This window comes from Paramisgurnus dabryanus, chromosome 11, assembly GCF_030506205.2.
Source record: "Paramisgurnus dabryanus chromosome 11, PD_genome_1.1, whole genome shotgun sequence".
Lineage (NCBI taxonomy): Eukaryota > Metazoa > Chordata > Actinopteri > Cypriniformes > Cobitidae > Paramisgurnus > Paramisgurnus dabryanus.
The window spans coordinates 8,511,755-8,530,481 of NC_133347.1; the positions used below are offsets into that span (position 1 = coordinate 8,511,755).

General features: G+C 36.1%; 1 protein-coding gene across 1 annotated transcript; it reads left to right on the forward strand.

Annotated features, from left to right (window-relative positions):
* Window positions 1–13,697: 13,697 nt before the first annotated feature.
* On the forward strand, window positions 13,698–18,706 carry paox1 (polyamine oxidase (exo-N4-amino) 1). Its single transcript, XM_065248467.1, has 8 exons — window positions 13,698–13,917; window positions 14,145–14,297; window positions 16,520–16,943; window positions 17,028–17,236; window positions 17,391–17,640; window positions 17,730–17,842; window positions 17,929–18,086; window positions 18,295–18,706. Exons 2-8 carry the CDS (start codon window positions 14,147–14,149, stop codon window positions 18,451–18,453), a joined length of 1,464 nt encoding a protein of 487 aa, XP_065104539.1. The 5' UTR covers window positions 13,698–13,917; window positions 14,145–14,146; the 3' UTR covers window positions 18,454–18,706.
* The last annotated feature ends 21 nt before the right edge of the window (window positions 18,707–18,727 follow it).

Consider the following 18,727-nt stretch of genomic DNA (forward strand, 5'->3'; position numbering starts at 1 on the left):
TGGCTCCAGATTAAAAGTACAGTAGCAGATTTTGTCACCTTTCTCGAGAGAAGTGCTTTGTCATGGGCAGTTTGTGCCAACCACAAAACCCCCTTCACAAATCATATTGACCACTCATACCATTAGCATCATCTCATGATCTGTCTACTATCTCATGACAGCGACAGATCCCTATTAGGGAAAACAGCTGTGTTTTTTTCCATATATTTCTGAAGAAAATGCAGTGGTTGTCCAAAAGTCCTCACTACAATGCCATGGGGTCGTGGGTGGTTGCCAAGATGCGCTAAGTGATTTCTAGCATGTTGCTCTATGATTGTTATGGTGTTATAGATGGTGTACGTTGTGTTAAATGTTAAAATTGACTTGAGTTAAAAATGTTTTTGACTTATGTATGTCAGCATATCAATTCAAGGTCAAAGTGTACTTTATACCATACAACAAATAGTGTACAGCAGAACAAAATTCAGTTTCTCTGAACCCAATACTCAATGGGAAGGCAACAACATAAAGCTAGTACAAGCAGCACAACAACAGATAAACGTAATAGCAGGCATGTGCAAAGGGGAGATGGAGGTTGCCCTGGCACCTGCCCCTTTACCCCTTGATGGGGTGAGAAAATTTTTCTTGAATTTTTCTTGACTTTAGTGTTTAAGAAAAAATTGTAAATTTTTTTTTTTTGCTTACCCCATTGGCACATTTTTTTGCTTGTTTTATGCACAAAATCACTTAAATTTGATCTTTGTGGTCTAAAAACTAGACTTATTTTCTTGGGTCGTTTTGCTCATCAAGACAAAGCATCTTAATTTAAGAATTTTTAGATATTTTTACTGACAACAAGACAAAAATACTAAGAAAATGTTTTCTTGAAATCATTTTTTGCAGTGTGGGCTCTGACAATTTTACATTTTTTTTTCTTGAATTAAGTGAAAAAAGTAAACTTATTTCAAGATTTTTTTTCTTACCCCATTGGCACACTGCAAAAAATTATTTTCAAGAAAAAAACTTCTTAGTATTTTTTTCTTGTTTTCAGTAAAAATATCGCTTGATAAGCGAACCAAGAAAATAAGTCTAGTTTTTAGTTTTTAGACCAATATATATATAAAAAAATCTTCCAATGTGGTATGCAAAAGAATCTTGAACATTTTTCTTAAACACTAAATTCAATAAAAATTCAAGAAATTTTTGCTTACCCCATTGGCAGATTTTTCTGCTTGTTTTATGCACACAATCACTTAAATTTGACATTTATTTTCTTAGGTTATTTTGCTCATCAAGAAAATATATCTTGATTAATAATTGTTAGATATTTGTACTGAAAACAAGACAACAAAACTAAGTAAGAAAGTATTTTTGCAGTGTACCCATCCATTCCCTTAGTAATGAAGGGGGGGGGGGTGTTAGGGTTTGGGAAATTTCCCTTATTTTCAAATCCCAATGTTGACAGGTATGACTAGTAGACAGACAAGATAACTATCTAAGCTAAATTTAAGCTAGATATCTAAGTTAAACTATCTAAGCTAACTACCTAAGGTAAATAAATACAAAATAAAAATTTTGGATGTGGTCCACTAGACTGTATTTTACAGTGCGTATCACAACCGGTCTGAAGTTTATGGGCTGCGTAACATCTTTGAATCGACTGCGGCTGTCTGCATTTGGCAGAACTTCAAAGGTTCACAATTGCAAAAGTTTCCACAATAATTGTATTGCACATAGTTTACACTGTGAGTGTATTGCTTAATGTAACACTGATGTAAACAGGCACCAATGGATGGTGAAAAGGTGCTCATTGGTGAAGGCACTGAATTGCTTTTATCCAAATTGCCTTAAAGTGCATTATAGGGTATACATTTCTTTTTTTTATAAGCATGTGTGTTCCTTGAATTTGTGAGTAGGGGGCCTTTAAATATTATTGGCGCCTTGAAGCCAAAAAGGTTCAGATTTGGGTAATTGCTTACAGTCAAGTTTTTCTTAATAAAGACACATAATTTGAGCTATCATTCACATTGGTAGCACAAGCTTTTTCAAATCCCTAAATTTAAGTTAAAGCAATCATACAAGTAATGTTTTCCTCAGCAAGCATTACTGTAAAGAATAATATTAAAGGATCTTTACCCTTGTTCCTACAATATGAGTTTCAAAGTATAGGCTTCTTTATTATATACATTGCCCGTCCCCTTGAACTTTTTCCCCTTTGTGAACTCTGCAATGCTTCATCTTGCAAATGTGCGTGTGCAATAAGCGGGATTTAGACGCCATCTTTCCACAGCAATCAACCTTGATCGGTCCACAAACAATGGCCAGTAAAAGCAGCCGTGGAAGTCATAAAACATCGCTCGGGCAATATAACAAAAAGTTTCAGTTAATCCAATAAGCCGCAGACCCAGCTGTGCTCACGGACGGTGTAAAGCACGTCCCTGGGGGAAAGCAATCAGAGGAGTAGCTTGTACAATTGCAGGGCGCTTTATTCCTGTCGTGAATGTCAATGCCCCCGTGGCCACATGGAGAGATGTATGGTGGGACCTGCACCTCGAGACAGGCTATTTGCCTGACAAGAGAAGGCTGACTGTCCTCGTAGCACTTAAAGCAAATAAATGCTTTTCTCTGTAATAGGCAGGAGTTGATTCCACTTTAATGATATTCGAGTCATTGGGTCCAATACACAACTCGCTGTTTATTTTATAGGCCATTAGATCCACTGTGCTTGGTTGTGTACAACTAATAAATCTAGAGAACACAATAAAAGCTACTTAATGTAAACTTGTTAAACAAAAAATGTAAATTCATTTGAAGAAACCAAACAAAAACCAGTAGCAAGAGATGACAAGCAAAGGTAATTTCAATCACATTATTTGGGATGCTTGCAAATGTGACCATTACTGTTGTTTATATTCAATGCATTCACATTTTATTGACGCTTCTAAAGCAACTTAAAGTGCATAATTTAGAAGATACATTTTTATATCAGTATGTGTTTCCTGAGATCAAACCCATGACCGTTTGTGCTGCTAATGCAATGCTTTACCAACTAAGCTACAACCTGTTTTGTTTGAACATTAAATCACTGCAGAAATATTACACTGTTACCAATATTAATATTACTATTACTAATAAAGGCCAATTGCAATTTTTTACTGTGCATTTGAAATGATGATGATAATGATGATAAAGTAGACTGACCCTCAACCAGTGGGCTCATGCATCTGCAAGATTCAATCTCTTTAAAAGCCATACGCATCGTAGATACATCTCGACATAGCTTAATCACATTTAGGTTAGTATGCACAACATGCACATATCAATGTTATACAGTATATGCCTGTGTATCTTTACCATCAGTAAATACCGAATGATACCAGACTGAAATATTCAATATACTAAGCTTGGTTTATTGGAAGTCAGGGTTGAGATACATATTCACACTCTAGATCATTTTAATTTATTGTGTCCTGTATAGATGCTGACTTGAAAAGCAAACAGTGTTCTCTAAAGGCCACTTTTTAGGGGGAAAAACACAACAGGAACTAATTACAGCACTCTGTGGGCTGGAGACACGTGATGTCACACACTGTGTTGCTTTGAACATCCTGTTTGGGATACCGAGGCCCACTTCCCGTTTCCTCTGTTGTGGGTACAGATTCATGATTGTGGAGGGAAAGTGCTACTCAAATTGAAAGAAGCCTGGCTCCTTGGCACTGCAGTGAAGTTCAGTGATGATGATCTTTTTTTGATCTTTTTTTTACATTTTCTAGGTTGGCACTGGGGACCCAATTATAGCACTTAAAGATGAAAAAAGTTAGATTTTCAGGATATGTCCACTTTAATGTAGATAAAATTATGTCAAACTTAAAGGTATCTGCAAACAAATCATGCTGGACCTTTTTTTTCTGGCCTTTTGTGGAATTAGACTGCTGTACTTACATGTCATGTTAGGTTTGACCATTGGGTGCCCACATTGCTTCATTGGTATCAACTCAACATCTTTGTGTTCAATTTTTTATTTGAAAACTATTTTTTTCTTTGAAAATGAATTTTTAAAATTTTGCCATTTGGTTAGATATTTTGTTTCATATTGCAAACTGCATTAACACATTAGGGTCCCTATCTTGCACCCAGCGCAATTGACTTTGTCAGTGACGCATGTATTATTCGTATTTTGCACCGGCGCACAGTGGGTTTTGCCCTCCACAGACGCACGTCGGCAAACTAGGGAATGAACTTGCGCTCCAAGGGTGGTTCAGCGCAAAAAAGGAGGCGTGTTCCGGCGCAAACCATCCCTGATGCTATTTTGCAGTTTCAAAAAACAATTGCGCCACTGACCAGAAAAAACTAGTCTAAAGTCAGTGGCGCGTTGTTCATTATGCTATTTTAAGGGCGCATGCTTGACTATAATGTATAGCGTGCACAATGCGCACACACTTTGCTTATCTAATCTACACAGATGCAACAGTTATTTTTGCAAATCATAAATTGTTACAATAAAAAATATTAACACATGAGATAAGGGGAATCATAGTGGTGAGCATTGTGGTGATAGTTTTTATTTATTTTATGTGGCTGCATTAAAAAAATATCACGCAAATAAGTTTGTTGTGTGGCTGTATTACGTTTATTTTATGTAAATAATAATTAAAATTAAAATGTTTTCATAAGAAACCTTAATGTATGTGAACTTGATTTGTAAGTGTACTTTGGGGTTGGACTGCTTGCGTTTCTTGGCTTTCAGTGGTGAGGGTGGACGCAGCGATGTCCTCTGCTGGCGTCAGCAGATCCACCTCCCGTTACACGGCGTGCCTGATTTATGCTGGCAAGCTTGGGATTCCCCCATCTCCTGACATTATTGTGGCACTTGCGGCACAACGTCCTGGGGATGCCAGCTGATGAGACAATTGTGGCTATTTCCTCCCACGCCTGTTTAACCGACACTGATTTGGGCGCCATACAAAACAACTTCTCTGTCTTTGACTGCTCTTACAAGAACGTCGGTCTCCTCGGCTGTGAACCGCTACTGGCGTGCGCCTGGTAAATCCGTCATAATAATAGCAACCCGCCATGGAACTTGCGCACTTGCGTTTAAAGGGAATGTTGGATGACCTTCTGATTGGTTTATTTGACGTTACGCCCAAACCACACCTATGAATAATGAACCTACTTCAGACCAAACCCTTATTGATTTGCGCCTGGCGCAAGAGTTATTTCTTCCGCCAGGAAAATAGCAACAGCGCACAAGATCCGCCCACAAAGTCACTTGCGCTTTGTGCTTCGCACTTGCGTTTCAGATCGTTAAAATAGGGCCCTATATGTTAAACCGTGTAAACAGATAAAAAGTGATTGATTAAGAATCTCAGTCCATTATGAGGTGACGAGATGTAATTGGCTGCCATCAGTAAACTGTCAGATTTCAAGATAAGAAAGAACAGTGAAGTCAGATTCGGTGACATCGTTGTTCTGGGTTCTAGCATGCAGAGCAACACATATGGGAGATACTGCAAGTCAAAAGCTTTCAGGCTGCACTTATAAACAAGCATAGTGTGTTTTAATTTATGATCACGTTGTCACAATGTGCACGTGATCAGCAGTGTTGAGATGTGTGTAGTGCAAGTAATGTTACATGCGTGACCTTCATGATTTGGATATCAGGGTGTGTGTATAAGACGATAACTAGTATGTCATGTCATATCAAGTTGTTGAACAGCCTTTGAGTTTAAAATACAGATTCAAAGATGGGAAACTGACATTTTGTGTGTTGCCAAATGTTGACCTATTAAATTAATAGTTCACCTTACCTTATCACTTTTTTTAAGTTGAACTACCTTTAATTCAACTAAGCTTTGTTACAGAATTGTGTGTGTGTGTATGTGTGTGCACCTTTATTTTAACACTACATTTTGCAACTTTTTAGCAGTCATGAATGTGATTATTTTCTCATTTGGGGCTCATTTTAAGTGTGCGAGCAGATGTTTTCTACAAAATCATTCTGTCCTGTTGGTTCTCTCTATCTCATGTTAACGTCACTAATAGTGGGGAGTCATACAGCAGACAGGCACCACTAGCTCCCATCCACCCGTTCTAATCGCTGCTTTCACCATGAGGTGAACAACTCACCTAGTATATATCTGAAGAATTCTCACGCAACAAAAACACATTTGGAATAAATACTGAGAATTATACTTTTATCCAAAGTGACTTACAATGCATTACAAGTTATATATTTTTATCAGTTTAACAGTATGTGTGTTCCCTGGGTCGGATCCCATGTATATGTGCGGTACTAATGCAATGCTCTACTACTGAGCTATTCAGGAACACTTCAAGATTTAAAGGCACTGTTTCAAACCCAATCTCTGAGAAATGCGTACCTATTTTATGGACTGGCTAATTCATATGAATGTATACAATCTTATACTTTTTAGTATGATCTGCATTCGCTCCAGTGATGTTGGGGTTAGGGGTGGAGTTTCAATCTTGTTTTTCTCAAGTTATTGTACGTTTCAGATTGTATGAATGCATACAAACCGCCGCCATTGAAAATTAAGTAGGTTATGTTTTCTGTAGGATCATATTGCAGTTCCTCATTTCAGTTTTTGAGGGAGCTGAATCATTGTAAAATACAACCTGCTCATGAAGTCATTTGCATCCAGACAGGACAACGCAATAATTCCAGTTTTTTAGAACTGAATCCAAATAAGATCAGATTCTTAAACCTAATCCTGCACTTGAATATACAAGCATTGGTATGTTTGCTATGGCCACTGCCATGCTTGGGTTTTAAACTAACCAGGAAACACTAACAGACAAATTTGCAACACTATTTACTCAATATTTACAGTGTGCCCATGGTAAGTCTCATCAGTATGATGAGTCTGTTTTCATGATCTAATGTTTTGTGTTTAGCACTGCCTTCGGCATGCTTCATTTCACAGCTCTGCCCTGGGGAGGAGGATGGTCTTCCCAGTGCCGCTCTGATTCACAACATACCAACCATGCCTGAAGTCCTGAGCTCATGCCACATTTGGGATAACAGCATTCTCTGGCAAGGGTTGACTCATCCTTAAAGACAGCTCGCCAGATATTTTTACAGTTACAGCTGTTCAGGATACAGTAAACAGTGGCTAAAAGATTCTGGTCCACAGTTTGTGTGTGAAGTTCTACAAGGTGTTGAGAGAAATCTTATTCATAGCGGTCTGTGAGGATCCCATACTGTAAGATTGCTTTTTGTAATGCTTTAGGATCGGATCATTAAAAACAGCAGTTATATAAAAGTTATACAGTTAAACCTAATCCTAACATATTTAATATAGTATGTGCATCACTTTTCTGTTGGATACGTTTAAGATACGTGTATCTTAGATATTTTGCCTTAAAGGGATAGTTCACCCAAAAATGAAAATTCTGTCATCATTTGCTAAACCTGTATACTGTATTTTCCGATCGATCCGAGTATAAGTTGCATCAGTCAAAAATGTGTTTTGAAAAGGGTAAAACATATATCATTCGCAGTGGACTATACATCGCATTTATTTAGAAAATTAGTTAAAAAAATCCAAGCCGAAGAACAGACATTTAATCTGGAAAGGCAAGTTATTCAACTATACAATAGCACAAAACAGCAGGCTGAATAGGTGACCATACATGTTAACGTAACATAAACAGTTATTTACATGGTACAAAATAGCATACAGGACATGAATAGGCTAAATTAACACAATAAGCCAAATCAAGTTAAATCATTCCACATCACTGAATCCATTGAATTACATAAATACAGGAGCAGCATAGAGCGGACTCATGCGGTTGTAGACGGTAATGCTTCTCTTGGTTAATGTGAAATAATTTTGAGATATAAGTCGCACCTGACTATAAGTTCCCGAACCCGCCAAACCAAGAAAAAAGTGTAGCTTAAAGTCCAGAAAATACAGTAAATGTCTTTGTTCTGATGAACACAAAGGAAGATATTTTAAGAAAAGTTTGTAACCAAACCGTTCGTGGACACACGTATACTTCCATAGTATTCTTTTTCCTAGTATGTAAGTGAATGGGGTCCATGAACGGTATGGTTTCTCAAAATCCTCTGTGTTTATCAGAACAAAAAAATGTATGTGAGTTTGTAACAACAGAGTGAGTAAATGAGGACAGAATTTTCATTGTGTAGTTTTCAGAAAGATCTCTTGACAGAAATGCAATATAATATACATAACTATATTATCAGTGGTGTATAAAGACCTTACATAATGAACTTTATTGTTTTCATTACCTTAGAATGAATTAAATCTACAAAAATACCACGGGTCCCCTTACATGGAAGGCGCTATTTTGCGCCACCAAGTTTCTAAAGTAGCCCTAAACGGACAAACAGTTGTATAGAGCACATTTTGTCACTACGTTGTGTCAAACTATGACATGTTTGTTCTTTGGTAGCTACCATAGCTTCTCTATGCGTTTCAAAAGGGAGGGGTGAGCTGTGGACTGAGTCGTTGGTTGCAATTCACAATTTCACAGCTAGATGCCGCTAAAAATCTACACAGTGGACTAAAAAGTTAGTTATGCAATCAACTTACATTTCACAACTAATTCAAAATGTTTGCTCATTTCAATGTCTTTGGTGGACCAAAACAATCCTGAAACTTAATGTCAAAACTTGTGATGTCCTGTAAATAAATGTATGTTATATTTATGTATTCTATTTATGTAGCTACATTTTGATAACTAGTTTTAGTGGAGATAGAGCTACTTATTAGCAAAAATGCAGATGAACTGTACTTTAACCACTTAGTTTCCAAATAGCTTTGTCAAAACTGCTGGGGTCTATGTTCATGTATTATACAGGGAGATAGAAAATAGACAGTGTAACCTGAGATATCCACACTAGAAGTGAAAAACTAACTAAAAGGTGATGAACTAAAAGTTCACTTACAGTTCTTTCTCTTCAAACAGTTTTTTATGAGGACACAGTTATGGGAAAAGTCATAGGGAGTGCACATATCCTCAATGACACTACTTGGTATTGATTTATTTCCTCAAAGACAATGCACAACCAAATTGAATTCAGAGTAAGAAAGACGAATAAGCTTTACAGTCCAAAGCATCAATGTACGCATAAGTGGTGTCACATAAAAAAATGCTCTACGGTTAGCACACAAAAATTACTATGACCTCTTTAAGTTCTACACACCTGGCTGCCCTTTGGTCAATAGTTCAACATCCTACAAGCCACTGCACGTTCAGAGCACACTGCCATCTGAAGCCACTTAAAGGGGACATTTCACAAGAATTTTTATTAATTCTCCCCAGAGTAGTTTTAGCTCAAAATACCATATAGATAATTTATTATAGCATGTTAAAATTGTCACTTTGTAGGTGTGAGCAAAAATTTGCCGTTTTTCGGTGTGTCCTTTTAAATGCAAATTATCTGATCTCTGCACTAAATGGCAGTGCCATAGATGGATAGTTCAGATTAAGGGGCGATGTTATCCCCTTCTGACATCACAAGGGGAGCCAAATTTCAATTATCTATTTTTTCACATGCTTGCAGAGAACGGTTTACCAAAACCAATTCACTGGCTTGTTCTTTCTCATATTTTCTAGTTTGATAGAAGCACTGGGGACCCAATGATAGCGCTTCAACATAAAAAATCAGATTTTCACTATATGTCATCTTTAAAGTGGATGAAAAACATGGTTGCTAGACTGGCTGCAAAAAGCAATTACCCAGATGGTAGCACATGCCTTCATTGGCATTTATAAAGATGTGAGACCACATGAGAAAGCTCCCAGCATGACACAGTAGGGTCTGTGGTTGGATTGGGAGCTCAACACTATACATTAGAGTCTTCTCAACTTTTAGTTTTCACCTCTCTGGCTCACTTTCACTTACTTTCTTTGTTTCTGCCATCCACTTACAGGTCCAGAACCTTTTCTGAAGCCAAATAATTGGGCTCTGGTTTCCGATACACAAATATTTTAATTTCTTTAATGGACTTTCTTGAAGCACTGTGCCATAAAATGCAATTTGGATGCAAAGGCTATATTTTGACAGTTTGAAGGGCAAAAACTGATCCAAGAAAGTTTAAAAGCATTCACTGCAGTGCATTTAGTTTCACAGCACTTTCTGATCGAACTTGTAAGGCATCTAGTAAATGTCAGACTAAGGTGAGGAGTGATTTTTCCTAACTGAAGAAACTAACTTTTAATGCTGCATCAATAGGCTATATTACAGATATTTGGAAATGTTTCAAGTCAACACAAAACTAACTTTAAGTCAGTTAAGTCATATATTTTTAATAAGATGCAAAAACGACGAACCTCCTTTTATCTTAGTCAATTACTGAAGGTGGAATAAATGCAGCGCGCGATGTCCATCCACGTGTTCTTTAACAACAAATAGTACACGAGACGTTTTGCATTTCAAAATAGTTAGGCTACTACATATTCTACATTGCTACTAATGTAATACAACATTTATGTGACATTTGTTGTATGAGTAGAAAAACACAGCAAAACAAATTGGAAATACTAAACTTACCTCAGTGTCTCGCGCAAGCGTTGTACTGATATATCCGATGATCTTTAAAGTTAAACAGCTCGTGCTTGAAGTAGATGGTCGACACACAATTTTGCATAAGTTATCCCTGGAGTAACTGACTCAACTTGTGAAGAAAGCGAAGTGATGCTTGCGTACAGGCGACAGATCCAGCAGGGATGCGATTAGTGCACGCAAGAACGCGCTTTGAGTGGCGCGCGCAGAGATGCTGCCTCGACAGATCTTCCCTGCACGCGCCCGTCAGAGTTTGAACTTGAATGTTTGGTTTATTTATAAATATCTGAATTGTTTACCGTCATAATAAGGGGAGCAGAGTAATTGTCCCATAAAGAAATAATAGAAATGGTTACTTTTTAATTTGTCGTTTTATAGACTCTTTTATCTAATTATAAGTAATTTACAGTATTTCCCCAGGGGACTATCCAATAATGTCTTGTTCAAAGGCACAGTGATGATAGCTCATGAATCACACTTTTAGTAAAATATGGATTTAATTTGGCTGTTTGTTTTGAAAAGTTAAAGATTAAACAGTAGTGACAAAGCAAAGAAAAATAACTTTCTATTTAAATACCATTAACAAATTTATGAACAACCAATAAATATGTAAGTAACCAGTTTCATCACGTTCACAACAAAACTTTTGGTTTAACTTTTTAAAGTTTTGTTTGCTATAATGAGACAAAAAATAAAAGGTTCAATAAAGTTTCAAGGTTTCTTAATGCAACCAGCCCTAAGAATGTACCTAAACAGATTTAACCACCTGGCTATATTACACCATAGTTTATTAAAGTGTCTCATCATATCTTAATCTACTGTAACAAGTAGTTTATTTTCATGAACCAAAACACAATGTCATCAGACTGACCCCTTTTTTTTAAATAATGTGTATAGGACAAACAGCACTTAGAATATTAGGCTACTATCGGGCGGTCAGCCAAAACCAGCTGAGCTGTGTTTTTGAATACTGCTGTACAGAAGATTTGACCTCAGGCTGTCCTTTCACCCTCCAGCCTGATGAAGCACTTTACTGGTGCAAATGAAATATCTAATACACATAAAAACATTAATATTTTTAATCTGGAGAGATGACAGATCCAATTTACATTTAGAAGATAAATGGTTGTTATAGAATAACATTTTCAATATCATTTACATTACTTTTGGCAGACACTTTTATCCAAAGCAGCTTACAGTGTATTTAAAGTAAGTTCCTCGGGATGTGGTATAATAAAACCTTTTAATCATTTTATTCAGTCAGAGGTAAATTTACTCGATTCTGAAATGTGAATTTTAATAAGATCCTTTGAGACTGAGATGAGTTGCCCTGTTATCACCATCTCTCTGTGAGAAGATGAGAGCTTCTGGCATCTCAGATTTCCTTTTGATTCTCCCGCCCTGCTAGACAGAAGCACTGAGGCATAATAACTACATGAGTGAACACATAATCATGGCTTTTCTCTGTGCCGTGCAACCATTAGCTTTACAAATGCATCTCTGGGGATTCTGGGACAAGCAGATGACACGACTGGCATTCCCATCTTGTGTACTGAAGAGAGGAGGGTTTTTCTCTTGTCCCATCGTGCCAAACCCATTGGAGAGCTCACCAGCAACCACACAAAAGCTATGTGAGGCAAAAAAACAAATGTGGCATTGTTTGGGCTACTTTTTTCTGCTCGCTGCTTTGGAGAAAGATGCACCCACACATAACTTCACAGCTTAAGTAGTTTTTGCTCTGCACCTCTGAGAATCTGAATAACTTTGAACTGCAGGAGGACCAGCAAGATTATGATTCAAATGCAAGAATAAAATAGTAGAAAAACAAAAAGTCAGAGAATAATAGTATACATTGTTCGTTTTTTCTAATTGAATGCAAATTCAATACAAATATGTGCATAATATGAGCGAAAATGCATGGGTTTGGGCTGAATTGTTTATTGAAGAGTCAGTGAACTATTGCCTGTGGACACTCCTGCCCTGACAAGCTACTTTATTACAAAGTGAAAAATGGCACCATGGGAAAAAGTAGCAGTACCTTCTCAAATCCAGCGTTCCTCTAATCCCATGATATCCTCTCATGCCTTTAGTCATCATCTCATAATCTAGAGATATATGATCACGTTGATGTTTTCAAAACACTGACATAGCCAGCGAGCAATTCTTTATTACAAACTTTTGTAGTTTACTAGTTTAACAGCATGTGTGTGTAACTTTTCAAGGACATATTTTAGACACATCTATCTCAATGTACATGCAGTGACAGTCAATGGCTGTCTAAACAAAGATGTACAATGACAGTAGTGAATGGTGCTACTTTCTTTGAATGCATTTTTTCTTGTAAAGACCATAGGCTTTTCCTTTCACCTGCTTTTTGTTCAATCAGATCTGTTCGACCCTGCTTGAGACAAAACATAGATTACTGAACAATAAGCCTGGGTACAATAATGCAAAGAGTTGATAAATTACGCCCATGATGAATTAATGTCACAATAAGGTCATTGATTCATCCGAGCCAGGCTGAACAAAAGGTTCGCCTCAGATTGTGACAAGTGAATGGGTTGGCCAGATTTGGGGTGTTATAAAGCCTCAGCTTTGCGGTCAAGCCGAAAGGGCTGATGAACATAGAAGACACTGCTTAAAACTGAGTGTTTTACTTTGCTTCCCTGATAGCACATATACATCTTGAAGACATCTATTTGATGTCTGCGTTTACATCTGCAAGACGTATTATTTAGATTGTTTGCTCATCTGCAATAGCCTACGTCTCTGAGACGTTTCCTAAAAGATGTCATATAGACATATTGAAGACGTCTGCAAAACGTTTTTGATTTAGAATGTATGTAAATGAGCTCTTTCTAAGACCTTTATAATATGTTTTTACACACCAGATGTATTCCAGATCTTTGCCAGACATCTTACAGACGTACCTGTGCTATCTGGGTTGTTATTATTTTACATGGGGTGTTTTCTATTTTAAAACCTAAGTTTTAGGAAATTACATTTATCATTAAGAACATTTAGATCTTTAAGTTTAAGCAGTTTATTTCACTCGTAGGTAACCCTAAATCTAATTAAGACCTAAGACATGAATGTCCTGGGATTTTCTGCCCCCATGTGGACATCAGCAATATAAGCACAATGACAACGCACCTAGTTTCGTTTTGTGACAGAAATGTTTGCACTTTTAAATACTTAATTTGGCTTTTCAGACGTTCATCGCTCAAAACAAATAATCGCTTCTTACTGGACACGAATAGCTGAAAACTTAATTGCGCAATCCTAAATGTATAACAGGAAGTGGATTAAAAAAAACCGCAAGCGTTGCGTTTTTTTACAGTCTGGTTGAGCTGCGTGATCATCTAGCTCTGTTACTGTACAAAGTAAGTACATACTTCATTCTCTAGCTAAACTGTTTAAAACTCTAATTTTGACTAAAACATTACATTATTTCGCCCAGAATTATAACAGGTAAAGACAGAATTTATTGTATGGGTGGGATTGTATTTGCCCTAATATTTTGGATGATGGAATGCCGGAAATTGTTCTGTCTGGAAAATGTTGTATTTTTCGTGAGGTTGCTATCAATGTGATCACTTTATCTTCACAGTCATGACACAGAGAAGTCCATCTATTGTTGTTGTTGGTGCTGGTGTTGCTGGACTCGCCGCAGCCAAGAAGCTGAGAGAGAACGGGTTCGATGACGTCACTGTGCTGGAAGCCTCCGAGAAGGTCGGAGGAAGAGTAGCTACTGCAACCATAGGTATAAATTATAATATATCCATTATCCAATAATATTACTTCATAATAGACCACTTGAATAAAAACGCGATTAAAACACGTGCAAATGAAAAAAATTTTTTTTATAATAATTGATGTTGACTAATTGAAAGTTACAATAATACTTGTTATTGTGCTATATGCTTGTTATATAAGCATAGTTGGCCTATTGTATGTATAATTATAAATTAGACTTATTGAAAATGATAAAAGTGAATAAATCTACTTTAGTTTTTACTATAATAAACTCTACTAAATTGTTGTATACTGTAATAGTAATTACAGTTTATTAATGTATACAACAATATTCTGTAGTATTAACTATAGTGAATTGATAAGCTATAGTAAATAATGTAATATACTGTAATATTTATATGGAATGGTTAAAAAACACTATAGTACCCTATTTATGAATTTCTCTACATTTTACTATAGTAAATACTATATTATACTACAGTATTTTTCCATGTGGAAAACTAAATAAATATAAAATCTTTAAAGGTTAAGGATAAAAATAAGGTAACACTTTACTTGGAGGTGTTTTCAAAAAACTGACATGACACCTTCATAACCATGACATGACACATGTCATGAATATAAAGGAGATTTAATGTACATTTATGACAACTGTCATTAAGTGTCATTTGTTCAATTATGTCATTTTTAATGCAAAGATTACATTGTTTGAGATGTCTTTGTTATGACAACTTGACATTAACCAATACATTATAACTTGTCATGACAACTTGACATTATCAAGAGAACATAACTGACCACTTTTTACCAGTGATACAAATTGAATTTGCTATTAAAATGTCATTAAGTGTTAAAACTCTGTCACATAGTTTTATAACAGCGTCATGAATATTTTTTTTACCTCATCTACAGTGGTTCAAATATAATTTGTCATTATAATGTCATTAAGTGTTAATATTCTGTCAAATAGTTTTAAACCAGGGTCGTGAATATTTTTCTTGACCTCAACTACAGTGGTACAATCTCTTGACGTGTCTGTTGCATTTTGTTAAGGTGTTTAAAATTATTTGACATAGTATTAACACTTATTGACATTTTAATGACAATTTGTACCACTGTAGTTGAGGTCAAGAAAAATATTCATGATACTGTTATAAAACTATTTGACAGAGTATTAACACTTAATGACATTACAATGACAAATTATGTTTGTTCCATTGTAGATGAGGTCAAGAAAAATATTCACGATGCTGTTATAACACTATTTGACAGATTATTAACACATTAATGACAGTTTCAAGTAATGTTAACCCATAAAGCTAGGTAGTTTCTTAAGTTTGATAATAATTCTGCTATATCATGTTTATGACAGATTTATGACAAGTTATGTTGTTTTGGTTTATGTCAAGTTGTCATAACAAAGACATCTCAAACAATGTCATCTTTGCATTAAAAATGACATAATTGAACAAATGACACTTAATCTCCTTCATGTTCATGACAAATGTCATGTCATGATTATGAAGGTGTCATGTCAGTCTTATGAACACCCCTTCTAGTGTTACCAAAAAGGATAATATTTAGTAATATTTTAAAACTAATATTAAGTATAGTTTTTATATTGATGATAAAAAAGGACGCTACACTGAAAAAAATTATTCATTCAATTTACTACATTTTTTTAAGGTAAGTGGTTGCAATCATTTATTTAAGCTACATTTAAACAATAAGATAAGTAAAGTAAAATAAAATAAAAAACGTTTGTTTAAATGTAGCTTAAAAAAATTTAATTGCAACCAAAAAAATTGAGAAAATTGAATGAATCATTTTTTTTCAGTGTAATTGTACCTGCTGTGTTGGTTGATATCTTAAAAGGGTTTACATCATTCGAATCACAAGAATCTCAGCTTTTCATAGATATGAGTTGTTGTTTTTTTAATAATTTTTTTGTTAAATAATGCAGTGTTCCTGCCACGGTACATTGGAACTTTAAGGGCTATATGTATTTGCAACAGTAGTATTAGTGATTTGCGGAAACAGTGTTTGAGCTACAAACACATGACTTGAGTTTCATTGGTTTCACTTCTATTAAATAGCTCAAAATACTTTTCACCCTATCAGCAACTTGTATCACATGATTTAAGTGTGTTTTCCATGCCTTGCAAAAACATTTAGATGCTATGTTGTATTTGTCTAATACCTATGCCACTTTCTCTTTTTATATCAAAGGTAATGTATGTGTTGATACTGGTGCGCAATACATCCATGGGGCATCAGAAAAAAATCCCATATACAATCTATTTAAAAAGTCCGACCTCCTAACCCAGGTCCCTGAGGATGGGTCAGAAGTATTTTACAATAACAAGGGACACAAAGTGGATGCAGAGGGGGCCTCACGTGTGTATGAAGCAGGGGAGGGCATACTCCGACACCAGGGCTCCAGCACTGGGAAGAGTTTGGGTGAGCACTTTGCCGAAAGAATCAAGGGTGTGATTGACAGCGTGCAAGACATTGACGCGAAGATAAGAAAGAGTGTTCTTGCATTGGCTGGGAAGGACATGTTGATTGACATTGGTGCTTCAAACCTTCATAGCGTATCCCTTGACTCCTGGAAGTACTATATCAATATGGGCGAGAGTATCAATGTTCCGGGGTATGAAAAATATTTTGGAAACCTAATTTAAAATAATGTATCATTAATTGATATTGAGTATTAATTGATGTTTGTATATCTTAGGTTAATGTTTCGACTGGTCGACATGCTGTCGGAGGACTTTCCTAAGGACCGTCTGCTGTTAAAAAAGGAAGTGTGTAAGATCAAATGGGACGGATCCTTTTCTGCTAACACTGAGGCTGGAGAAAATGTCCGCCGCTATCCCATTAGTGTTGTCTGCGCAAATGGAGAAGAGTTTCTGGCTGATCATGTCATAGTCACCGTTTCACTTGGTATGTGTTTTCATTAGAAATAAGTATTGTACGGACATTGTGGTACAAGTCTACTTCTTGATCCTAATGAATTAGAAATCCTCAATCTGTAGCAGAAAGAGCAACATATGACTGCAGAAAAATTATACATTTCTCTTTTTTATTATTTGTGCAGGGTTTCTAAAGGCACAAGCACCATGCCTATTCTGCCCCTGTCTCCCGGCTGAGAAAATGGAGGTCATCGACAAGCTGTGTTTTGGCAATATTGCCAAGATCTTCCTGGAGTACGAGCAGGCCTTTTGGGACAGTGATGTTGGTAGTATTGGGCTCATTTATGAAGACGCCATCCCCGCCTCAATCTCCATCAATAAAACTCAGTGGCTCAATAACGTGCAGAGCTTTTCTGTCATGAGGCCTAAAGAAAAGTAAATATTGCATTTGTTTCTTTACATTCATATTTGAAGTTTCCTCACAACAACTAATTTAAACTTTTTCATTCTCAATCTTTTTTTAGGTTTGGCAATATCTTGATCGGTTGGTGTCCAGGAGAAGTTGCTGACCTGGTTGAAACCATGTCAGAAGAGGAACTCTCATCTGCTATCACAGCACATCTCAGAATGTTCTTAGGTAGTTCATCAGAAAATACCCATATGAGTTAAGCTTAAACAAAGAAAGTGCATCATGTAAATTTTAACTTTCTGTGAACTTCGAAGGAAGACCAGATATTCCTCTGCCAAAGTCTGTACTTTGCACGAAGTGGCGCAGCAACAAATTCGTAAAGGGTACCTACAGTTACATCCCTGTTGGTGTTGACGCACAAGTTATGGACACGTTGGCACAACCGCTGATGGGCTGCCAGCATCCTGATAAAGTAAGTGGTCTTACATTTTGGATTAATTAAATTGGGTGTAACTGAATAATTTTTTAAACTAAATAGATAAAAATGGATCAAATATGCTGTATTCCTTATTTGTATGTAGCTTTAAACGGATTAAATCACTCTTGTGTGATTTTCTTATTTATTTTTATAAAAGAAGACTTGGAAAATTTGAAAATTTACAGCATACTGTCTATTTTAGGGTTTTCAGGTCATGTTTGCAGGGGAGGCGACAATGAAGTCTTTATATGGCACTGTGCATGGAGCTGTGCTTTCTGGAGAAAGAGAAGCAGATAGATTGGTGGCACATTATAAAAAGTCTCCACCGGCATCCACTGCTTCATCGGACAAACAAGTTTAGTCAATTAATAGCTCATTACAACAATATATATAAATCTTTATACAGTGTTATGCAAAGTATAAAGTGTTCTTAGAGGTGTTTTACACCTTTAATGTATTTTTTTTTTTTTTTTGGTGTTGTACGTCTTGTGTTTTTATAAGTTTGCAAGATTTGTACTTAGTTAATGTGTGCCCCCTTGTGGCAACATATGAAATTGTATTTGAAAGTGGTTTGAGACGAGTGCAGAAAAATAATAAAAATACATTTAAATTGATTTCTTTTGGTTTGTTTTTTG